The sequence below is a fragment of the Neopsephotus bourkii genome, unplaced genomic scaffold (assembly GCF_033783945.1).
Source record: "Neopsephotus bourkii isolate Nb327-2 ecotype Australia unplaced genomic scaffold, CSIRO-AGI_Nbou_v1 NB_620, whole genome shotgun sequence".
In the NCBI taxonomy this organism is placed as follows: Eukaryota; Metazoa; Chordata; class Aves; order Psittaciformes; family Psittacidae; genus Neopsephotus; species Neopsephotus bourkii.
Window position 1 is genome coordinate 2,889,604 of NW_026901120.1, and position 16,319 is coordinate 2,905,922.

General features: G+C 43.7%; 1 protein-coding gene across 3 annotated transcripts; it reads left to right on the top strand.

The window, feature by feature from the left end:
- The first annotated feature begins 993 nt into the window (after positions 1-993).
- On the top strand, positions 994-16,231 carry RUFY1 (RUN and FYVE domain containing 1). Of its 3 annotated transcripts, none has more exons than XM_061352124.1 (18): positions 994-1,341; positions 4,224-4,397; positions 5,010-5,127; positions 5,739-5,840; positions 6,163-6,286; positions 6,663-6,721; positions 7,308-7,373; positions 7,955-8,024; positions 8,953-9,054; positions 9,471-9,587; positions 10,258-10,425; positions 11,928-12,025; positions 12,485-12,604; positions 13,274-13,403; positions 14,109-14,203; positions 14,640-14,688; positions 14,876-14,953; positions 15,533-16,231. In XM_061352124.1, the coding sequence occupies exons 1-18, from the start codon at positions 1,074-1,076 to the stop codon at positions 15,674-15,676; spliced, it is 2,082 nt and encodes a 693-aa protein (XP_061208108.1). In that variant the 5' UTR covers positions 994-1,073; the 3' UTR covers positions 15,677-16,231. The 3 variants fall into 3 exon arrangements, with proteins under 3 accessions (XP_061208108.1, XP_061208110.1, XP_061208109.1); XM_061352126.1 differs by having other exon boundaries at positions 1,160-1,292; XM_061352125.1 differs by lacking the exon at positions 994-1,341 and adding an exon at positions 3,767-3,906.
- Positions 16,232-16,319: the final 88 nt, after the last annotated feature.

Sequence of the window (16,319 nt, forward strand, 5' to 3'; positions counted from 1 at the left end):
AACTCAGCCAAATACTGCTGGAGTCCACAAGATGGAGTAAAACTTACCTTTATAACCTTTGAGCAAAAGGAACTTAAAGCCTATAGTTAGCTCCTATGATTCATGGGTGAGTAAGATGCTGATGATCTCTGAATTCTCAACAAAAATTTAAGAACTTCCCTGTGCTTTGAGGAACAAAAGTTGTTAAGTTTGCAGTGTCTGAGACGCCAAGAGCACAGAATCACTCTTAAATTAGCTTACTGATGGAGAACAAATATGATACAGACCTGAAGATTTATTTTACTGCAAGACTACTGAAATCGATGTTTAACTCTCTTAACAAAACAAACAAAAAAACAAAAAAACACAACCAAACAAAAGCCTTTCTTTATGTAGCAAAAAAGCTAATATAACTAATGAGTGATGTATCTCAAGCACATAGAGTTGCTGGATGGAAAAATGGATAATAAGCCATGCACTAGTAGACTCCATCAATATTTAAGACATGAAAATGGATCAAAATTTCATACCAGGATAATTTTAGTTCCCCTTCATGACAGATCTTTTCTACTAAATGCAGCCCAAATACATTCACGACGTGTCCTTACTGCCTATAGCCATTTCGTAATGTCAGTGATGCAAGCAAGTGCTTTTCACAACAGTGAACCTGTCACACCAACTCACTATTCTAATCAAGATACAGCGACTTGAACTGCAGGCAAAGTAATAGAGATTTCTTTGATTTGTCACAATTTAATTGCATAAATCTGTGATGTCAAAAGATACTACACATTTTTGTTTGAGAATGCAGTGAGAAAATTATGTGAAGCGTAATTTTGTTACTTTCATAACTTGTTTAAAAGTAAATTTTCTTGGTCTTCCGCATCCCCCTTCCCCCTTCACTCTTTCCTCCCCAGAGCCTTTAGCTCTGCACATCAAGCAAGCTGCTCCGCGCTGGGCACGTTTGTCTTTTGGCCCTGCTTATACAGGCGGATGCTTTCCCAAGGCTGAGCGGGCCCGTGGGTACCTGCGGCGGGCCGGGAGCGGGGCCGCGGCTCGATTGCTCAGGACTAGTGTCATATGACACGTTAAAGATGGCTGAAGGGGAGAGTTGCACGGCATCTGCGGCGGAGAGAAAGGAAGACTTTGAGATTATTGACAAAACCCAGATCCCAAACGCGACCGAGCTGAAAAACCAGGAACAAGGGCGAACGGAAGAAGGGAGGTGGTCTGCGCCCATCTTGTCGCTGGCCAAGAGAGCCTCGGAAAACTTAGCGCTGAGCTATGGCCACGCTCTGAAGTCTGCATCTTTGGTAGGATTCATGTCCAAACCAGTCAGCAATGACAGCACAGCAAAAACAAGTATGCCTATGCTTATTTAGTAAACTTGCTTTAATGGTGCGCAAATAAGTTTGCTCCCGTAAGTGCTGCTGATTAGCGCCAGTGATGCATGGTTATTACTTTGAATTTATTGTTAACAATCTGATGCTGCAGTTTTATTTAAGCAGATCTGGAAAAGCAACACAGACGGAGAACTTAACAGAATTTATTATTATCAGAAAAATTCTGAACTCTAAATATAGTTGGGAAAATGTATGTTAGTTTTATGCAGTCAGCTTCTATTTGGTTCCTCTTCCTTCTCTCCCTTAAAGTTCACCTCAGTAGCAGCTTCACTGCTCCATAAGTGATCTGTCAACTCCATATCCTTCTGGGTGTGCTGGCTCAGAGAAGGAGCTACGCTGCACTTCTTGGATAGCTTCATGTCAGAAAAGGGACAAGTGAACTAAAATACAAATTTGTTATAAATTACTTCTTAACTGCACTAAAAATATCTTCTTTTTAACCACAACTTGCTTTATTAAGCATGTGTGTTTATGGATATAGCAGCCACACAGATTTATGGAACCAGTCTCTTTTGAACTGAATTAAAAGGGCGTTAGTTGAATTCATAGGGAAATTATAAATTCCTATAAATTATAAATCTCGATTATATTAATAACATGGAACAAAACATTAAATGGAGCAGTGACTGGGCCTGGAGTCTTGTTCTCCAGGGTCTCAGTGCAGTCTGTAATGGTTTTGGAGCAGTGGGGCACAGTTTTGCTAACTGGTGCTGACCTTTTTGTTTTTAATGGTATTAAGTATTCAAGCAGGAGTTCTGTGGGGATGGATTGTCGCTTCATGGTGAAATAAGTTACTGCTGGTTCTTTATTTTTTGCGAAAATTCATGTGTTGCATAGGCAGAGTCCTGAAAACCCTAGATTCTTTCTGTCCCTGCATCTCTTAAGCCTCACACCAAATTTCTCACAGATTTGTTTCCTGGGAGCCCATCTTGAGCACTCAGGATCCAACCTGACAATGTGCAGAATATCCATTGTCTTCAGCTGCATTTGGAATAATGCTGTACATAGACGTAATTCCACACAACATGCAGCATCTGGCAAGGGGAAATAACATCTTAACATCTTCTCTTGCCTGAAATGGAGCTCCCACACTTAATAGAACTTTTACCATAATCTGCCAACTTCTTGTCTGTAAAGAGATTAAAACGCTACCTCCCCCAAGCACTACAAATACAATTGAAAGCAGGTATTTTTAAGAAATAAGATGAGGCCTGCAAGACCACATGTGGAAAACTAGCAACTCATTCTCTGCTGCCATCTTTTCCCCAGAGATCCTCTGCCTGCTACTTCAGCGCTGTTGATCCCATGTAAGCTGTGCTGCACACTGTGCTGTCAGCTGGACATACAGAAAGGCAGATCATAAAGCCAGTCTGCCATTGAAGAAACTGTGTCCTGCCTTGCAGAGAAGGGAGAGAGCTACAAATCTAAATACAAATCCAGAAAGACTTGTAGCCTTAAAGATCAAGAGATGGAGAACTGCTCGCTTTGTTTCAGTGTTTTCTGACTTCAAAGTGTGCAGAGTAATTACAGTGATCAAGGCATGGGGCGTCAAAAAGATGTTAAAATGAATCTGTTGAATCCAATGAGATACAAGACTCTGTGACTTCATTCTTAAGGATTGCAGCATAATGTCTGTGATGTTTTCACTTGGGTAACCCAGTTCCCAGTCTTTGAGGCTTGTGTCTGTTTTGTCTACATACCTATTTTACATGTACCAACTTGTACACAGCTTTACAGATGTGGTTGACTGTGTGAATTTGCAAGAGTCTAAAAATACCATTTAAGGAATCATTTAACTTAATACAAACCCTTACTTAAATTTATATTCAGAAAACACATTTCATGGTTGGTTGGTTGGATTGTTGGTTTGTCTTGTGGGTAATACAATGTGTGTACCCTGAGCATGGCTTACGAGCCATCATAAAGTAAAAAATTCAGGACACAGTCAAAATAAGCTGACATTACTACTGAAACACCCCAGGACCCAAAGAAAGTCACTGACTTTTGTGTTTCTTCAGTCAGCTTTTTTTCTGTTCCTGATGTGTAACATCACAATATAGATACGAAAAATTCTGACTATCACAGACTTTTTAATCCTTGTTCTTCCACAACTGCTGTTTCTGCAAAGGAGTACAGCCATGTTTGATCCACAGGTGACAGCAGCGTTCTCCTAATGCAACCGCGTTTGCTCAAAAACACCATTTAGGTAGGCAGTGGTCAGCAGCAGGCAGTGTCTCTCAGAACTTGTTGTTGACTGAAGGCAAAGCGGTAGCTGGCAGCCTGATTTCATCTCGCCCTCTCGTCAGGGCTGAGGACAAGAATCACCTACCCGGCCCACCACCACCGCCACCCACTTCAGCCACCACAACCTCTTTCCAAAATGGCGCCTGGCGCGGCGCGCAGCCCGCCCTCGCCTCGTTCTGTCTCGCGAGATCTCCCGGGGTCGGTGGTCGTGGTGGCGCGTGAGCCGTCGCCGTGGTAACGAGGGCGGGACCTGCCCTCTGGCACCGCGCCCGCCGCTCAGGTAGGCCTTCCACCCCCCGCGGGCGCTGAGGTGGTGCTAGGCCCGGGCCCGGGGGTCTGGTTTCACCCCCCGGGGGCCGGTGGTGGCGGGGTCGGAGAGCGGCAGGGCTCGGGCAGCGGCCTCCGACCCCACGGTGAGCGTATACAGGTGTTGCGTGAGGGGGTTCACTCGTGCCTTACACCCAGCGCTTCCGAAGCCGTTCACCTCCGCAAGATGGAGATCGAGACGGGAAAGCATCGCTCTTGTCAGCGCTGAGGGGTTCTGGAGTGCGTCTCTAAAAGCAGCCTTTCTTCCTCCACCCATGTCTCCCGACGCAGGTGCACGGTGTCACGCCATGGAGGAGCGCGCCAACCTCATGAACATGATGAAGCTCAGCATCAAGACCCTGATCCAGTCGGCCCTGAGCCTGGGCCGGACGCTGGACTCTGACTTCCCACCCTTGCAGCAGTTCTTCGTGGTGCTGGAGCACTGCCTCAAGCATGGGCTGAAAGGTGGGCGCCCACTCCCCACCCCGGCTCCGGCTGCCACGCCAGGAGGGGCAGATACATGAGTTTGTGTTGTGTCCCCCCGTGTCTCCAGTTTGACTCCTGTATGATGCTGATATTAATCACATACACTGTATAATGCTCATTTGTATTACAGATAGAATCATAGAATGATTTGGGATGGAGGGGACCTTAAAGCTCATTTAATTCCAAACTGCTGTCGCAGGCAGGGACACCTTCCACTAGAGCAGCTTGCTCCAAGCCCCTGTGTCGAACCTGGCCTTGAACACTGCCAGGGATGGGGCAGCCACAGCTTCTCTGGGCACCCTGTGCCAGTGCCTCAGCACCCTCACAGGGAAGAGCTTGTGCCTAAGAGCTCATCTCAGTCTCGCCTCTGTCAGGTTAAAGCCATTCCCCCTTGCCCTGTCCCTACCTGCCCTTGCCTTCTCCTATGCCCTGTATTTTGTGCTTACTAAATTGTCGAGGTATTATTAATGCCCCCTTTTTATTGACATATGAGGAGCTGTAAGACAAAGTAAAAGGTAGACTAAATTCTACAATTTTGGGATTGGAAACCTGTCACTTTACCTCACAAACTTCTCTGTATACTCCCTCTAGTGAAGAAGACTTTTATTGGACAGAACAAATCATTCTTTGGTCCTTTGGAGCTAGTGGAAAAACTTTGTCCTGAAGCATCAGATATAGCAACTAGTGTTAAAAATCTGCCGGAGTTGAAGTAAGTTGGTTGTTGGGGATGACGCATTTCATTTATACTTCTGGGAAAAAAGAGTCCTTCTTGTAGCCTCTCGCCTTCCTTAATGAGTCTTACACCCAAAGAGAAGAACAGGATATGTAGGAGGCATTGACTTCTTCAAGAAATAAGGGAGTATCTCAAAATACACAGTGCTTCTGATTCAGATAATGCTGCAAGTTTAAAACCAGCATCTGGAAGCTCCTATCACCTTGCTAAAAGTAACTGTAAAGTCTTTACATGTATTTGCCTTCTTCTTTCCCTTGCTTTTATTTTTCGTGTCACTTTGTGCATATTCTAGTAGTATTCAATGTGGGTAATTCAGGATGATGCAAAGAGACTTGTTTCAAGGCTAGGATGCATCAATACTCAGGTTATGCTATTAGCTGAAAGTATGTATGTCTTTCCAAGTTAGGAAGACTTTACAATATACTTTCCCTTTGATGAAGCGATGGGATATACTTAATTGCTTTGTGTTCTGGAAACAGCATTTGATTTCCCCAAGACTTTTATTACTATTTTTGTATTTTCAGTAAGTAGCAAACTTCATCTCCCTTTGCTTTGTTTTTACCAAAACATGCAACTTTCGCTTTTAGGACTGCTGTGGGAAGAGGAAGGGCTTGGCTTTATCTAGCACTCATGCAAAAGAAGCTGGCAGATTATCTCAAAGTACTGTTGGACCATAAGCATCTATTGAGGTAACAGTACAGACACAGGTAGATTGTATTCAGTGAATCACTGAAACCTTGTTTTGTTGTAGCAATAGGTCAATAACTGACCAGTTTAAGCTTGCTCTTACAACCTGCAGAGGAGCAAATTGTTAATCGTTTTTTGCAGTGAACCTACAAGAACAAGCAGAATATTTTCTGTAATACTTCTGCATCTTCTGCCTTGTACAATAAGATAGTGAGAAGGGGATGATCAGCTGAGCTTTATAAGGGCTACATTACTGTTTATATGATTTTGGTGATAAAAATATCATAATAATCTTGATGTGTAGTGATGTCTTATATCTTCTAGTGAATTTTACGAACCTGATGCATTGATGATGGAGGAGGAAGGAGCAGTCATTGTGGGTCTGCTGGTTGGACTGAATGTTATTGATGCAAACCTTTGCTTAAAAGGAGAAGACTTGGATTCTCAGGTAAAGATTCATGCTTAAATGAGATCAATCAGTGTAAGATTGTAGTAGAATTAAGCACATCCATAAAGACTTTATTGAGATGGGTGCAGAATTCTGTCCAGAATGGCCTGTGTTGAATCGAAATAGTACGTAAGTATCCATCCCTAAGCAGCAGTTTATGGAAATGCTCTCAAATAACTGCCAGGAAACTGAGCACACCAGATGTAACTATTTTGATGCTTTCATGTTTGCTTCAGCTCTGAAGAATGTAGGTATTACCTTCCCTGTCTACACTTAAACTTCAGGTTTTAACCTTTTTCCAAATACAAAGGAATGCCTGCTGCTACACAGAATTGCACTGGGAAGGCGTCTTAATATTTTAAATATATTCTTTCAGGTTGGAGTGATTGATTTTTCCCTGTACCTGAAGGAAACCCAGGACGGGGATGGCAAACAGTAAGTATGGTGAATTAGTGATTGTAAATTGTTACAGGTTTTGTCAAACAAATATGTCAGTCTGTGGCAGTGCACGAGTGCTGGAGACCTCAAACTCTTTTAATCATCAAAAAAAAGAATCCAAAATAGATTTTGTTAACTAAACAAAACTGCTAACTTTTAAAAGTTGAGCCCATGGGACTTCTAACAACAGTACAGTGTGGAGAGTTTGTGTCTTGAGCTGGGACCAAATTAAAAGCACCCAGACTTTTAGATTGTGGTTTCTATTTGGTTTTACGAGATGCCAAGTCACCCACTACTAAATCACTGCTTTGTTTCTTAAGTGCTGTTTCAGAAATGCTCTCAATTAAGTAGCTGTGTATGTGGGAAAGAGAAGTTACAGGGGAAAAAACCCTAGCTCTAGCTGAAACGTTAGGTGGGTTAAAAACTGCAACTGTTAGAAGCACTGTGATGAATGCAGCGGACTTGGTAGTTTGTGTGCTTCTGGACTCAGTGTGCAAGTCTGTGCTGAAAACCCTGGTACAAACTAGCCTTTTAGAATGAAGGAATTTCTTATCAATCAATAAATTCTCACTTTTACAACTAGAGATGGAGGGATTACAGCTGTCCTTGACCAGAAGCATTATGTGGAAGAACTGAACCGACATCTAAGGTGGGATTTTCCTCTGTTCTAATGTACAAACACTTGTCCTGCTTAGTTTTCTGGTATGGCTTTGAATGTCTCTGCTGATGAAATGCCTTTTCTGGTTATTTCCCAAAATCTTAGTTTCATTTTGTAATCTTACTCCTCTGATGGCATATGAAATGCAAAAAAAAGTCTGTGTAACAGTAGCTTACTTTTTGAGATTTTGGAGCGACTTTTGCAAGAGAAACTGTTACAAGTGTGTCTGGAAATTCATTCCTTAAAGGAAGTCTCTATTCTTCTGCATAGAAAATTGCTCTGTGGGAGGAGCAGGCCTCACTTACCCTCTTGAACACAAGAGGTTTTAAGACTGCAAAAGCTAAGCCTGAACAGGGCTCCCAGTTAATACGGTAGGCTGCCAAATGGAGGAAATGCATATTCCTCTCAGTGCTTAAGAGGGACAGTTGTCCTTCCTCTGGATTTTTTGCCAGCTCATGAAAGTATTTCATTGTTAACAAATGCAAGATGGTAGAAGTATGATTGAGGATAGGAATAAATGCTGAACATTGGCACTTCTTTTGTTTTTATGCATCTTTTCTTTCTGGCTGCAGTTGCACAGTTGCAGATCTTCAGAACAAAATAGACTGTTTAGAAAAGACCAATTCAAAACTCCAGGAAGAGGTTTGTGCCTCCTCTCTTAAATATTCTAATAGCTCTTTACCAAAAGCAAAGGCAAAAATCCCTGAGAATATACCTTAGACCTGAAATGTTTGAGTTGACACTGGTGGAATGTGGGGGATTGGTAGGACTGGCGTGGGTTGGCATGTGGGAAAGGCTCTGTGGAGAGCTTCCACATTATGCTAGTTGTTAGAATGCTTTGGAGCACCTATACGGTAGACAGGGTTTCCTTAAGTTTTTGTCTTGCAATGGTGCCTGCACCCAAAACTGTCACTATAATGAACATGACTTGTCACTCTTTCTTCTGCTTATGTGAGTTAACAGAACTTGGAAAAAGACAAGAATCACACTTCAATTAGGAAATCTTTCCTAACTGGGAACTAAAATAGAGTCCAGCAGTATGCATGACAGGGGTGGATGGGGGGGGGGGGCGAGGTATATGTATATGTATACCTATATTTATATCCGTATATAGATACACACATATATTTGTATCTGTATAGTCCAGTTTCTGATACTTTTGGGGGGTACCTCCACTTGAAAATGCCATAAGGTTCCACCAGTGAATGTCATCCCTGACTTGCTGTGTGACTTCTAGTTCATGGCAGAATGAATACACAGATCTGTGATCTCTGGTGGATTTTAGCCTTTTACACTAGGATGCATTTCTTTGCACAGTTAATATTTAAGACTAATTGATGAGGGAGTGAAGCAGAGGACAAGTCAACAAATGGTGGTGGGCCCATTAATTTGGGCTGTTCAGTGAAAGTGGCTGCAAATGGGCCAGGAAGCTCTTGGGGAGAATGAAAGGGATGAAAGGGGAAGTGAGCAGTGCACCTGCTACAAAGGCTGAGCTATTGACTTTAGAATTCCTCCAGATGTTGCATGCTTGCACAGTGATTAAATATAGGTATGTTCTCTTTGTAAACAGCTGGCAGCGGCCACTGACCGGATCGGATCACTTCAGGAGGAGCAGCAGCAGCTAAAACAACAGAATGAATTAATTCGTGAACACAGTGAAAAAAGCGTAGAGGTGGGACACCCAGTTAAAGATGATGGATCCTTGAAATAAGTGATCTTTTGATTAGCTGTAGCTGCTGCCCTCAACAGCCCTTTGAACTGCAATGCTAAGCACAGTTTGGCACGCTGCTGTGTAGATCACTGTTCTTGTGTATTGTATGCACAGGCATTAGATTTTGCTGTTCTTTACTACACATTTAAACATATACTTGAAGAAGAAGAAAACATTAAAAGTATTAGAATGATTTCTTTTTATTCTGTTATTTGAAATTTCAGCTTATTAACATTTTCCAGCTTGTAACTGTAAAATAGTGGGATTTTACTTGGAATAACTCCTAAGTTCTTGTGTGTGACACAGTATTTCTAAGGCATGTTTTAGATACATAGCTCTGTGATCTTATGTGGCTTTTTTGCTGATGTTTCTTGTAGGTAACGAAGGAGGATACAAAAGTAGAGTTGGATACTTACAAGCAGTCATGCCAGGGCCTTGATGAAATGTACAGTGATGTTTGGAAGCAGTTGAAAGAAGAAAAAAAAATTAGGCTGGTAAGGAAACTTAACTCTTGAAATTGAAATGAAAGATCCAGGATTCTGCATGGTTTAAGGGAGCATTACAACTAAAAGATGTGTGCTGTGCACTTTTTGCAGCTATTCAGAATTCATAAAGGAATTGCAAGTAGGAATTGGTTATTAACAGTGTCTGTAAGGAACTGGGACTTGGGGCTTTTGGAATGCTGAAAATAAAAGGTCTTTCCCTTTTTAAGAACCTACCAGCATTATTATCGCAGAGACTAAGATCAGAACACAGAGAAGCAGCTGTCTTTAGGGAAGGAAATGTGGTACATGCACATCATTTGCACAGTTACTGCTAATTTGTGGCTGGCGAAGAGGCTGCCCAGGCTTGCTGAAGCAGATGGATCTAAGTCAGCTGAAGTCCAGCTGCCAGGAGAAATGCTTCAGTTGACAGGCTGCTAAGTTACACTGAGCTCTGCACTTCATGTCAGCAGCACCCTTGCCCTGAACTGAAGAGCTGAAATAAGAATTCGGTTTTATTAACTTAAGGTATCATTTAAAACCTAGTTCTTCTGTAAAGCCATAGCTCTACATTATCTTGGAGTAGGACGTTGTTTCTATATGGGGTTGGCTAAATGGGTTTTGGAAATGCATATCTCTGACATACGACCACATAGCCATAACTGGGAAACCTCTTTGTAAGGAACTAGAGAAAGAGTTGGAACTGCAAATTGGAATGAAAACAGAAATGGAGATTGCCATGAAACTTCTGGAGAAAGATACTCATGAAAAACAAGACACTTTAGTTGCACTTCGCCAACAGTTAGAAGAAGTGAAGGCTATAAACCTGCAGATGTTTCACAAATCTCAGGTATGTACAGACTGGAGAAGAGAAAGAGCAGCTGTAGTGCTGATCTTTACATTATAAACATGCACTGGGGTTGCAAATGCACTTATATGAACCTGAAGGAATACTTAGATGCCACAATTTTCTTAAGAACATTTTAAAATTGTAGAAGGAATGATTTCATTTTTTCATTATACTTCATTATTGGTATGATATTGGGTATGTTTGGAAAGAAAGGGGGTTTCCTTGGATATGCTGCACAGGATCATCAACAAATGCTGAGACAATTGGATAGCTCTCCCAGGGGAGAAGGTGTTTGCAAGAGTCTTTTGTCCTAACCAGTAAACAATTAGTCTTTAAAAATTGACTTACTGCAGCCTAGAACTGTCTTGCTGCTGCTTCCCATCCATGTTGTGTTGTCTTGCCTTTCACCTGCACCATATTTAACATTGTTTACTCTGTTAAACCAACAATAGGCCTCCCTAAACCAATAGAAAACCTGGGTATTTTTGTCTATCATCTGCAGTCTTTACCCAGATGGTCAGCTGAGTGCTATAAGTGGTGGAAAGGCAACACTGGATTTGAGGAGGGAGGAACTCTGTGCTCAGTCTGGTCTCTGGAGCTACCAGAATGTTTTTGGATGGGTTTAGGTATATTGTTACACCCCTTTTGGTATAAGGCCTGGCTTTCCAGAGGTAAGATGGCTAGAGAAGAGGAAAACTTGCTTTCTGGGCATGTCTCCCTTCCTCAGTCTTTTCCTGCCCTGGCAGTTTTTAGACACTCCTTTGCATATCTACTGCAGCGGTTTGGGGATGGTTTTGTGTCTTTCTGTTGTTTGGCTGGGGTTTTTTTTGTCTTGTTTTGTCTTGATTTTTCAGTTGGACAAAACATACTGACAGGCAGGGAAGCGATGGAGGAGTGTTCACACAAAACATGTCTCCCCTAATGAAGTGAGAGCTCAGTTAAACCTCCCTTGCCATAGCTGGGGCCACAAATGCAGAAGAGATTTCTCTCAATTTTATGGACTGTTCCCAGATGCCTGTTCAGGCCTTTGGCTGCTCCAGAGATGCACAGAAACTTGCCAGGCATTGGCCAGTGGAACCCCAGTGCTGGGTGAGACCTTTGCTTTCCAAAGCATTACTTGTTTTATTTGGCTTCCTGGTTCCATGCCCACTGAGTGCAGTTGTTACATTCAAATCATAATTGACCCTGTCAACTGAATCTGAGAATTTCTTTCTTCGAGTTTGTTCCAAAATTTAGGGAAGGTTTTGGGATTGCAGCTGATCTCACAGGTCATAACTTAGTACAGTTAAGGGGGCTTTTTTGCTGAGCTCTTGCAAAAATAAATTGGGGAGTGTCTGCTCTGGCGTTATCAGCATTTTGTTTGTACATTCCAGTTAGACCCAGTCATGGCCTCTAACAAGCTGAACATTCTTTATCTAGTGGCAGACATTGATTAAACATAAGACTTTGTGCTTTAGAGAACTGAAATATATTATCTGGAATCTGTTCCCTTATTCCTACAGAATGCAGAGTGCTCATTACAACAGAAAACAGAAGCAATATCCTCCTTTGAAGGAAAAACAAATGAGATGATGTCTTCTATGAAACAAATGGAAGAGAGGTAATAATTAGATTCTGAAAAGTCAACACTGGAGTCAGTAGAAAGTTTCCAGCTGAAAAGATGACCTTCTGTACACCTCCCATAGACCTTTGGGCATGTGTGTCAGCACAACGTTCCTTTTCCTTCCTCCTCCTTGTCATCCCCAGCGCTTGCCTGTTCTCTTTTCCCAGGCCAACATGTCCATATTGGCCCATTCAAACACCATAGCCCTTTCCATAGGCAGGCTGTTTTGAAAACATGTTGACTTTAGTTTAAGGACAGGTAGGACTGCAGCTTTGGGGCAGGGGGGAGTGTGTGCAGGAACAGCTGGAGGCTTTCCTGGTGTTGGTTTGTGGGGTTTTTTCTCCATTAGCATTTTCAATTTAAGCTTTTATAAAGGTCTGAGTGGTAAATCTAAAAGAGCAGAATGAGAGGGTGCGGGTAAGGAGCATGTGAATTAACATGTTTGTTCCTTTGCAGATTGCAACATGCAGAAAAGGCAAGGCAGGCTGCAGAAGAAAGGTGCAACAAGATGAAGCAAGAGCTTGCTGGGAGGCTTGATTCCTGCCAGCAGCAGATGTCCCAGCTGGACAGTAAATGGTATTTAGTCTCATTGTGGTTTTTAACTTCCCTTCTGCCATTGCTTTAAGAAGTGCTTTCTACTCCTGTGGTGCTCAGGTCTCAAAGGGCCAGGTCACAGTTTGGCAAGTACTGACCCAGGAAAGCACAACCCTTCTGTACATCACTGGTGGCAGGAGGGGTTGGAAATGTGGGTTTTTTTCCAGAACATCCAGTTTAGAGCATGAAATGCCAGTGGAAGTCTGGCCATTCTGAGTGGCCTTGGAGCTTTCCATTGCTTTTCCACAAAATAAACATCGTCATGGTTGTAGGCTGAGCAAGTGACTGGCATCCAAACAGGTTGGAGGTTGGGAGTGGTTTGGGGATTCATAACAGAGTGTCATTTTTAAACATGGCAGTTTAAACAGAGGGGGTCGAGTATGTGGCTGTGGGGATTGGGTTTGGGGGTTTGGTTTGGGTTTTTTCCTTTTTTCTTCTAGCCATTCACTGCTGCTTGCTTTCTGTGATCTGAAAATGCTAATACAGCTTTTGATGTCTGCTGCCATAGCACCCCTGTTCTTTCCCAGAACACCACTCAAGTTTTTGCGCTCTTGTGCAGTAGGATTTTGCTTCTCATCCTGTTGCTATCAATAAGCGCTGTGCGGTATTTTTCTGCTATAGAGTTTCTTAGAATGAGTTCTTTTTAAATAGCTCAACTCTGGAAAAGGAATTAAAGTCTGAAAAGGAACAGAGACAGACTTTGCAAAGAGAACTCCACCAGGAGAAGGATGCTGCCAGCCTGCTTAAAACAGAACTGCAGCAAATGGAAGGACTGAAAAAGGTATGCACAGTGCAAGTTCAGGCCTGGAGCTGACTCAGCACCAATGCTGTATTTATATCTGCAGTAGAGGGTTTCCTCTGAGGGCTTCCAAAGCTTGGCTGATGTAAGACAAGTCTGCACATGAGATGCTAACACAGGGCTCAGGCCTGACAAAAGTCAAGCAGCCTCATCAGCCACCTCCAGTTCCCTGCCCTGCCTCAGCCACATGACTGAGCCGTGGCCCGTCAGGAGCTGCAGCTGAGATGGGATAGCTGGGGACACAAAGCTCCTCTGCTGTCCCCTGGTGGGACAGCCCTGTTCCTGTAGAGTGGCAAGTTCTTGGCTTTCGGTGACTGTGGGAGGTCTTACAACTGTGTTTAAACAAACCTAAGAACATGTTTTCAAGCATTTGCTGCTGTCTCTGGGAGTTTAGATTTTGAAGACACAATTGTACACCAGTGTCTGTGTATGTACTCATGTGCAGGCACAGCATTGCTGCACTCCAGCAATGCTCAAGGAGGTCTAAAGCCTGAAAATCTCCCTCTCTCTGGTACGTCTGGCTAATGGTTTGTGCAGAGCCCATGGGTAGTTCACCCACGTCATCTAAAAATTACACCTTAGAAACAGGTAGTATTGTAAGGAGCTTACTTGTGTGAACTGCTTGGGTAGCTTGGACAGACTGACCGAGGCTATGGGTCAAACTTGGGTTTGTGCTTGATTTTGTAGGAACTGAGAAAACTGCAAGATGAGAAGCAGCAGTTAGAGAAGGTCTGTGAGGAGCAGGAGCAAGCTCTGCAGGAAATGGGACTTCATCTCAGCCAGTAAGTCCTAGAAACTGAACTCCTGGAAGTGGCATGGAGGAGGGAGAACCAGGCTGATACAGATCATTTTGGAACACATCCAGTGTGTTAATAAACCTGAGAAGTTCAGGAGGCAGCTCCTATGCACAGGGAACTAAACAGCTATGAAATAAAAGCAAGGGGAGATCCTTGCATGACTAAGATGGCCAAGACAGGAACCAGTACAGGAAATGCTTAGTTCTCAGGAGGAACTGCACTTGTCCCACATTCCTCCGAATACACGGAAAAGAGGCAAACCATGAGGTGACAATGACAAAGGTTTCCTGGTGATACTGAGCATGGAACCGACTGAAGAATCAGTTCCGATTCAGTGGCTGGCAGTGGGACTGCAGGTCAGAGGGAACGTGCCTGAAGGTAAAGTCATGCAGAGGGAATCATTTTGTTCTTTATTTTTCAGATCAAAGCTGAAGATGGAAGATATTAAAGAAGTAAATAAAGCACTAAAGGTACTTCCACCTCATGGGTGATCTGACTGAACATACACATTTCATTTGGTACCTTCACGTTTCACCCTGGTTAGCCTGCTCCCAAAGGTGGCTGTGGAAGAACATCAGCACCATTGGCAAACTGCCCTTCAATTGTATTTTAGAAATGAACTTGTACCTGCAGTGACTTTTTGTTCCCATTTTCTAGGGTCATACCTGGCTGAAGGATGATGAAGCCACACACTGCAAGCAATGTGACAAGGAGTTCTCGATCTCCAGAAGGAAGGTAGTGGTGTTCCGGGGCTTGTTTTTTCCTTTTTGTCATGGAAAACAGAAACTGTGCTGTTGTTTGCTGGGGAAGATGCTTCCGTTCCAGATCTGGTTGGCATGAAAACTACAGGGAGAAGTAATTCGGCATTTCCTGTGCTAAAAATAGTGGTGTTGTGCTTGGTAGGGAGCTGTTGGAGGCTGAATTCTCCTGTACTGTGTTCTCCTCTCCTCCCTGTTGGAGGTCTGGGTGCTCTGTGCCTCAGTGCTGGGGTCCTGCTGGTGGGTTGGGACAGCTGGAGGTGGCTGCATGGGGTCCCCAGCAGCCCCGCCACCAGCTCTCCTCCCATAGAGCTCTGCTGGAAGCAGGGGCTGCCCGCTTGGTGAGCTGCAGAGCAGCAGCAGAGCAGCTCCTCCAGCCCAGGCGGGCAGCTGGGCTGTGCAGGCATCACAGCAGAGCAGAGCTGTGGAGAGGGCTGGGCCTGTTGGGAGTGGAGGGTGATGTAAGTCTGCTCCAAAAGCTGCTTTGAGGTCTGATTTCACTTTCCCTCGTGCTGGGTTTTCTGGCATTGTGCTGATTGTAACCCTGTGTTTGCAGCACCACTGCAGGAACTGCGGGGACATCTTCTGCAACACTTGTTCCAGTAACGAACTGGCGCTGCCATCATACCCTAAACCCGTCCGTGTCTGTGACACTTGTCACACTTTACTCCTCCAGCGGTGTTCCTCTAACTCCTCCTAAGGCTGTCGGAACCTTGCCCTTTACCATGGAAAGTAGCCATTATTTTTGTAACTGAATTGCAGGCATTGTCCATGGAGCAGGTGCTGCTCTGTGGTGGTTTCCACTGTACCCCAGCAGCGTGAAACAAGGTGTAGGGATGATGCAAACGCATGTTTCTCCCACTGGAATAATTAAGGAAACTGTATTAGTTGTAACTTCCCTGATAGTTCTATTTGAAACTAAAATGTAACTTCACTTTTCTGATTTTTATAGATATTTGTATTAAAATTTGTATATGGCCTTTCTACGTCCGTTTGATCCCACAGACATCTCTGTTGCTCTGCACATTAACTTTAGTTCCTCCCTACGCTGCTGTAGGTGCTTCTGTTCCTCCACAGGCTGATGCTCAGTCCGTGTCTGCTTCCAGTGTGGGGAGGAAAAGCCAATTTATGGTTGTCTCTAGAAAGAGCTTTATGGTGTCAATGAAGGTGCCTTCTGGTCACTGCCATCAGAAACTACACATTGTACTTGTCCTGAGTCACTGTTACACAATAAAGCCTTTTGCAAGAACAGAAAGTGAGATCGAGTTCTGATGTTTAACAGCTGTCAGAGGGGTTGCGTACGGCCCCACCAGGTGAGGGCTCAATCTGGGGCTGCTGCAGTG